The sequence below is a fragment of the Borostomias antarcticus genome (genome assembly GCF_949987555.1).
Source record: "Borostomias antarcticus genome assembly, chromosome: 2".
Classification (NCBI taxonomy): Eukaryota; Metazoa; Chordata; class Actinopteri; order Stomiiformes; family Stomiidae; genus Borostomias; species Borostomias antarcticus.
This window is the reverse complement of record NC_140235.1, coordinates 3,235,364-3,243,475: the sequence shown is the minus strand read 5'-3', so window position 1 is coordinate 3,243,475 and position 8,112 is coordinate 3,235,364. Positions and strand designations below refer to the sequence as shown.

At 47.6% G+C, this 8,112-nt stretch overlaps 1 protein-coding gene across 1 annotated transcript in view; it reads left to right on the top strand.

The window, feature by feature from the left end:
- The window catches only part of p4ha1b (prolyl 4-hydroxylase, alpha polypeptide I b), a gene marked incomplete at its 5' end in the record, with an annotated part of 11,070 nt that extends 5,286 nt beyond the window's left edge, over nucleotides 1–5,784 (top strand). The window contains 6 exons of the mRNA XM_084460524.1: nucleotides 2,804–2,903; nucleotides 3,162–3,215; nucleotides 4,517–4,582; nucleotides 4,800–4,868; nucleotides 5,096–5,192; nucleotides 5,674–5,784. Of these exons, the coding sequence (XP_084316650.1) occupies nucleotides 2,804–2,903; nucleotides 3,162–3,215; nucleotides 4,517–4,582; nucleotides 4,800–4,868; nucleotides 5,096–5,192; nucleotides 5,674–5,744 (457 nt within the window). The 3' untranslated portion in view covers nucleotides 5,745–5,784. The remainder of the gene's footprint in view (nucleotides 1–2,803; nucleotides 2,904–3,161; nucleotides 3,216–4,516; nucleotides 4,583–4,799; nucleotides 4,869–5,095; nucleotides 5,193–5,673) is intronic.
- Between the last annotated feature and the right edge of the window lie 2,328 nt (nucleotides 5,785–8,112).

The window sequence follows — 8,112 nt, the reverse complement described above, 5'->3', positions numbered from 1 at the left end:
CTGCCTCTGGGCTCCGCCTCCGTGTCCATCCCTCTGCGACCTTTAACCTCCGAGGCTCCTGAGCAGAAACGCCTACCTGAGCAGGACTCCGTTAAACTCTAATCTTACAGACCCCTGTTCAACTCCCGCTAATCTCGGAGATCCGCGTTGGAAGTCCGAACCAGAGTTGACAATCTAAATGCTCTACGAGAGTTTAGAAAGGGACGTAAAATCAACGAAGGAGGGCTGGTTTTGCTCAGAAGTCGCCGGAGGAGGAGGAGAAAAAACGATGGATGTTTAACTTTTTAGTTTTAGTAGTTATTAACATGCTGTAGCTGCTTTGGCCAGTCTCGGGCGTGTCAGAGGCGGTCCTCTTCATCAGTCCGCAATCCTGTCAGGGTTCTGTCTTCGATGACAGGGCCAGCATTTACAAAAATTGGGCCCTTGACATACAGTAAGATAAAATAAGATCAAACCGAAATTAAAAATTGCAATTCGGGCATTGGTAAAGGCACATCTGGGCGCAGTAGACCGTAAGATAGACAAACCTGTCAAAAGCCGCTCACTCACGCAGGAGGATGTGAGGACTGCCTCTGAAAATGACCCCGTAGAAGACGAGCATTGACCTCCAGTGACCAGATCTGCCTCTTTCTCTCCCTCTCTCTCTTTCACTTGTCTCATTCTCCCACTTCTCTTTTTTTACTCTCCGTTGTCTCTCTGTCGTCTCTCGTTCCGTGTTCTGTGTTCTACTCTCGTTCTTCCCCTTCTCTGTTGTTCTCGTTGTCTCTCCGTGTTGTCTGGTGTCCGGGGAGCTAGCTAAGGCGCGCCACCGTGCATGACCCTCTTACTGGGAAGCTCACCACGGCCAAGTACAGAGTCTCCAAGAGGTAAGGGGTCAAGGGTCAAAGTTCACAGGCGGCTCCTCCACTCCCCCCCCATACCTCTTCTATTCTGCATCTCAAACAAACCCGTTGGTGCAGTAGGATCACCGGGTCACCACCATCGTTATCTTCACCTTCTTTGGTTCAGTCGAATGACCTCTTGTGGTCTCTGTCTCCTTCTTGGCCGATGGTACGAGGGATTTGATATTTGTTTGTGCTCTGACTCCACATCAGCTGGTCTGAAGCAGGTCGCACTCTCTCATAGAACAAACACACTCAGGAGCGCACAGGCACCCCCCCCCCCCCCCCCCCACACACACACTGTATAGGGGCGCCCCCTTGTGGACATTTTATATTTCCACATGTACAGCAGCCAACTCCCAAGTCTGTAGTCACGTACTCCAACCTCATGTTTAAAATAGACCCCCCACACCCACATCCCACGCCTTATTGGTTTTAACCTGCCTGCTTATTAAGTGTTTGGTTGAGAAAGAGAGAGAGTGTTTGTGTGGGTGGGTGTGCGTGCTTGCTTGTGCGCGTGTCTGTGTGTGCGCGTGTGTGGGCGTGCGTGTTCGCATGTCTGTGCGTTTGTGTGCATGTAAGTGACGTGTCTGTGGGATTATCTGTGCGTAATTATGCTCCGGTTTGTTAGATGAGCGGAGTTTGAACTTGGTCTGAACTGACTGCAGTGTCAGCCTTAGATGAGATGTCACAGTGGGAGAGAAACGAAGCTAAGGAGGATCTTATTGGCCCGACTAGCACAGTATCAAGCCCAATAAAAACATTAAAAAATGATTAAAAGCCATTCACTCAACACACTCCCTGATAAACACTTTTGAATCTGGCGTACTCTACATGGAATTTATGCACGACGACCAAAACTCCCCCCTAAACAGCCCTCGGACCCAGAAACCACTGTACTTTTCCAGCTGCTACAAACCAGTGTATGGAAACTCAATTTAGCCCAGAATAGACGACTCTAACGTGATTTACTCTAAAGTTATTTCCAAGGCTTGCTCTTATAGTATGATGTGGTTTATAAAACCTGGGTCAGTTATTCTGATGTCTTTATGGGAAGATTTCATTGAACGCAGCCTGTTGGAGTTGGGTGTTTAGCTTGCTGGGAGGCTGGTGAAAGGCAGGTAGTGTTCGCAAAAAAATCCTATTAAAATCTCTCTCTCTTTTCCCCCCCGTAACCAACTATGGTAAATGGACTGCATTTATATAACACTTAATCCAAAGCACTTTACACTGGCCTCTCATTCACTCATTCACACACCAATGGCAGCAGTTGCCATGCAAGGTGCTAGCCTGCTCATTGGGAGCAATATAGAGTTCAGTGTGTCGCCCAAGGACACTTCGAGACGTGAACAGGAGGAGCCGGGATTCGAACCGCCGACCTTACGATCACTGGACGACCCGCTCTGCCTCCTGAGCCACAGACGCCCCATATACCGTTTCAGTAGTAGGCATCTTAAATAACGCCATTCAGAAACACACAACTTCATGTAGTTGGACCAAAATGTCAGACTTCAGACCCATTTTAGTGTCCTTTGAGCTGATTGGAGATTCTGTTGGGCCACTTTCTCACTCTCTGTTCTGTACTCCTCTTCTCCTCTGCTACCTCTGTACCTGAAGCATGAACAAGGCTGTAACTACACTGTCTTAATTGTGACCTGCTGGCTGCATGATTTTTGTCCGCTCTCTCCTTCAATGTTGACCAAGACCAGTATATGCGCTACTGCCCTCTTGTGGCTGTAAGTACACATTGCATTGACCTGTTTCCCTTCCTCCCCCCGTCTCCCCCCCTGTCCCCCGTCTCCCCCTCTGTCCCCCATCTCCCCCTCCGTCTCCCTCTCCGTCCCCCGTCTCCCCCTCTGTCCCCCGTCTCCCCCTCTGTCCCCCGTCTCCCCCTCTGTCCCTCGTCTCCCCCTCTGTCCCAGCGCTTGGCTGACTGGGAAGGATCATTCACTGATCGACACCATCAACCAGAGGATTGAAGACATCACTGGTCTGGAGATGGACACTGCTGAAGAGCTGCAGGTGTGTGTGTGTGTGTGTGTGTGTCATTTCATTAATTCAGAATTCCAACTGTATATAATAATTCCAAAGTTAGTACAGTAGTTACTAGTTACAGGAGCTCGTTACTCCTCCTGAATTGGAAGCTTAAATGGAACTGACTCCAACTCTGATGTGTGTGTGCGCGTGTGTGTGTGTGTGTGTGTGTGTGTGCGCTGAAAGTGTGCGTGATAACCAGCGCTATACAGCACAATACTAACCCTATCTTCCTGTCTGCTCTAGGTGGCAAATTACGGCGTGGGAGGTCAGTACGAGCCCCACTTTGACTTTGGAAGGGTGAGTACCGAGCTGCACTCACAGCGTTTACATGACACGCCCTCGTTTGCTGTCAAATTGAAGCTCCCTGGGGCGCCCCGGTGGCTCAGTGGGTTGGGGCGCGTACCGTGTGAAGCAGGGGTCTCAAACTCTCGGCCCCTGGGCCATTTGCGGCCCGCCCCCCCCCTTCATCTGGCCCGTGACATGATGTCAGAAATATAATGTAATCCGGCCCAAAAAATAATTTCTTGTACACCGCGCCATCAGGCAGGCCTACAATGTGAAATTCAAGTTGCAATGCTGTTATTGTGCGCAGTGCGAGAGTTGAATGCTGCATACAGTAACAGGTGCAATCAATCCACACGCAACTATGAACGGAATGCAGCTCGCCACCGAGAGGCTGTTTTCATGGTTAACTAACGTTAGGAACACAGACACTTTCAAGAAAGATGGACACTGCAGTATTTTTTGTGGAGTTCAATTGAAATTCTACCTGCCTGGTATGCAAGAACAAAGTCGCCGTTCTAAAGGAATATAATGTCAAGAGCTATTCATTACTAAACATGGAGAACAGCGTGAGTCATAGGGAGACGAGAGGGAAAACGAGCCACACAGCTGAGAGGGCTAACGGCTCAGCAATCTTTCAAGATAAGTGTCTGGCAAGAAATAGAGTAGAAGCCCACAGATGTATTCAAGTGTCTGGCAAGAAATGGAAACAAACTTGAACTTGAACTCTTGAAGTAAATGTAAGTACAGGTCCAGGGCAGGCTTACACTAGTGATACATCTTGCAGCTAAAATAGAATAAAGTACAAGGCTATTCAAGATAAAAGAAAAGAAAGAAAAAAAGATTTTCACTAACTTAACATATATTAAAATATAGAAACTGGTTTGAATTTGTATGATGAATATGCTAGTTATGGAAATGAAAAATGACTTTCAGAAATTCTTCTTATAGTTAGTAGTAGTTGAAGTTGACATTGAAGTGGCCCTCCTATGAGTTGACGATACCAAGTGGCCCCAAGCCAATTTGAGTTTGAGACCCCTGATGTAAAGGCTAGTCCTTACAGTAGCGGTTCGGGTTTGAATCTGGCCCACTCCCTTTGCTACATGTCTCTCTCTCTCTCTCTCTCTCTCTCTCTCTCTCTCTCTCTCTCTCTCACCTTTCCTGTCTGTCCTACCCCAATAAGTGCCCTAAAATATCTTTAATAAAGCAGGAATGCCCTAAAAATAGCTTTGAACAAAAAATAAATTGAAGCTCCGCTCCCATTGGTAATGTGATATGATGTTAACTGCTCTCTCTCTCTCTCTCTCTGTCAACAGAAGGATGAGCCTGACGCCTTCAAAGAGCTGGGCACAGGGAACCGAGTGGCCACCTTTTTGTTCTATGTGAGTGAGGGAGGGTCCTATAGGATCATCTGAAATGTAAGAGAGAGTGTGAAGAGGATGGAATAACAGTCCTCTCTCTCTCTCTCTCTCTCTCTCTCTCTCTCTCTCACACTCTTTCTCTCTCACACTCTCTCTCTCTCACACTCTCTCACACTCTCTCTCTCTCTCTCTCTCTCTCTCTCTCTCCCTCTCTCTCCCTCTCACTTGTGCGTCATAGATGAGTGATGTGGCTGCAGGAGGTGCCACAGTGTTCCCCGATGTAGGGGCTGCCGTTTGGCCCAAAAAGGTAACCAAGGATATCATGCTGCACGCGTGTGTATGTGTGAGCGTTTCTGTGTGTGTGTGTGTCTGTCTGCCTATATCTGCATGTGCCCAACAGCGTGTGTATGTGTGAGCGTTTCTGTGTGTGTCTGCCTATATCGGCATTTGCCCAACAGCATCTGTGTGTGTGTGTGTGTGTGTGTGTGTGTGTGTGTGTGTGTGTGTGTGTGTGTGTGTGTGTGTGTGTGCCAGGGTACAGCCGTGTTCTGGTACAACCTGTTTCCCAGTGGCGAGGGAGACTACCGCACAAGACACGCTGCCTGCCCCGTTCTGGTGGGAAACAAGTGGGGTGAGTCTCTCTCTCTCTCTCTCCCTCTCTCTCTCTCCCTCCCTCTCTCTCTCTCCCTCTCTCTCTCTCTCTCCCCTCTCTCTTCTCTCTCTCTCTCTCTCTCTTTCCCTCCCTCTCTCTCTCTCCCTCTCTCTCTCTCTCTCTCTCTCGCTCTCTCTCCCTCTCTCTCTCTCTCTCCCTCTCTCTCTCTCTCTCTCTCTCTCTCTCTCTCTCTCCCTCCCTCTCTCTCTCTCTCTCTCTCCCTCCCTCTCTCTCTCTCTCTCTCTCCCTCTCTCTTCATCTGGTTAAGCCAGTCTCACTGAATATTGGATAAAACCTCAAACAAACCGGCTAATATGAGCCATGAAATGAAAATGAATGTGCCGAGTGGTCTCATTGTAAATACCTGTAGTTGTTGTTGTTGTTGTTATTAACACTTGTTGTTGTTATTAACAGTCCACTTTCTAACATGCTGTATTATAATAATCCTCTTTACTTCCAGTATCAAACAAATGGATCCACGAACGAGGTCAAGAGTTCAGGCGGCCCTGCAGCCTCACAGAGTCCGGATGATGAAGGGGGACGTTCCTCGCTCTCTCCTCCCCCTCGTGACACTCCCCACCCCCGGCCCGTCTTCCTCGAAGAACCACCCCCACCCCCACCTCCACCACCCCCAACCCACCCCAGGAGCCAAGAACACTGCTGCAGATGACCGATGAGTCATCCCTCCTCCCCAGCCTCCCTCTCTCCGTCATGTCCTTTCCGTTCCTCGGCAGGATGTGTGTCAAGCTGATGGGAGGTTTATCAGTGACCTCTGACCTGGACGTGGTTAAAGATTAGGGTTAGGCGCTCCGAGTCCAATTTTGCCGAAATCGCACAAATCGGCGCAAATCCTACCGCCATACTCAGAACACTCTTTTGCGGAATTATTATATTGATCTCCTGACAGATCTTTTTGTGGTTTCCATAGAAGAAATCAGTAAATGTAAAAGAAATATGAAAATGTTTCCTAAGGCATCTGTTCAGTGACATTTCAGACTTCTCTTGGAAGTATTGTATTCCAGGCACCGCAGGTGTCTGGAGAGCTTGCTCATCGCTCTGCACCAAGAAATAGAGCCCTCTGAGTTCGTATTTGCACTCCGCGTGTTATGAGGTGAACTCACTTATGCCGTCAGCTCAAATGGAAGTTCCGGAACACAGGTTTTGGTGATGCGGACAGCAAGTCTATGCAACTGTATTCTCTATGCAACTGTACTGAAGAATAATGGCATCTTCAAGAACTTAACAATGTTGTGCTTCAAATCCATCTTCATTAAGTCCACGGTGGCTGTATTTACTGTCAAACACACACACACACACACACACACACACACACACACAGGAAGGACAGAGACGGAGACAGAGCTATTATGTTGCCTCAAGTCAAGTCTTAAGTCAAAGAAATCACCCAAACTACTAAACTACAACCAAATAACTATTTGTTGTTTTGTTATGTTTTACCAATGAACTGGCATTTTTGCCGCAGGCAAGCCAAATAACTCCAGGTTAGTCATATACAATAAACCATACCTTTCTATGACTCGTTATCTGGGGATTCCAAGGAAGAAATATTTTATTTATATCTCCCAAGACCCATTTTTGTGTTTGTTTGTCTTTTCAGAGTTTTTTTGTCTTTTAAGATGAATTGTGAAATTAATGTTTTCTACAATAAAGTATATTTCATTGATGCGCATCATGTGTCACCAATTAATCACTTTGGGAGGCTGGTTGTGTGTGTGGCTGGTTGTGTATGTGTGTGTGTGTGTGTGTGTGTGTGTGTGTGTGTGTGTGTGTGTGTGGCTGGTTGTGTGTGTTTGTTGCGTGTGTGTGTGTGTGTGTGTGGAGGGGGGGGGGTCGCGTGCGTGTACTGTGCGCGTGAACAGTAGGCACAGCAGGCCCGACCGTCATGTGACCCTCCAGTACTAATGCTATCAGCGCTTGTCCCGCTGCGGCAACTGTGGCCAGGCGGCTCTCGGGTCGAAAGCATAAGGGCAAGCGTGAGTGAGAGAGAGAGAGGGAGTCATAGCGAGAGAAACAGTGGAAGTAATCCTGCCCACGTCAAGACTTCAATTAAAATCACCTCAGTCAGACTTAGTAAGGGTATCGCAGGAAAATACGCAGTGAAATTGGGGAGTACAGCACAGCAGTAGAAAGATGATTCAAGTGGAGACAATGGTGCATTATGATAATGGGTACGGCGACGAGGAAGACTATATGTTGCAGGAGGATGAGTGGGACAGGGACCTGCTGTTGGATCCTGCGTGGGAAAAACAGCAAAGAAAGGTAGGTGTTGCTTTGAACTCAAGGAACTAACTTTACGCACTGGATTTTTGGTTGCGCATGGGCAAACTTGGATGGCATTGCTAATAGTATTTGATTGCCTTACGTTAAATCAATTAACTAAATTTAGAGTTATACGGAGTACTGTTTTATGAACTTTTATGAAGTTATTAGTTCCTATAGTAGGCTATTCGTTCAGGGGCCAAGTCTGTTTGGCAGCACCGACTGACGGGTAGTGGGTACCAACTAACAATAGCTCAATGAGCGGCTCTCCAGACTGTGTCCATTCCTCTGATACGTGTGGAATGCGAGCTGTCAACAGATGCTTCTAACACTTGATGACGTCCTTGGGATTAGAATGGATGCTATATCTAAATTTAACATCGGGACCAAAAGGCATTATAGCGGGTTAATCCGGTGCCCTTGGTGTGGAATTCTTTTGTTTATAGAGACCACAAAACATACTGTACACAGTGTCTGAATATAGGTCCACTAGGCTACTCAATCTATTGGCTTCATACAGTAGAAATGCCTCTCAATCGTGCGAGTCCAGGTGATTAGAGTAGGCTATCTCTGGTTGTATCCACATGCCAAACCATCCCATTTCTGGGTAACATCCCCA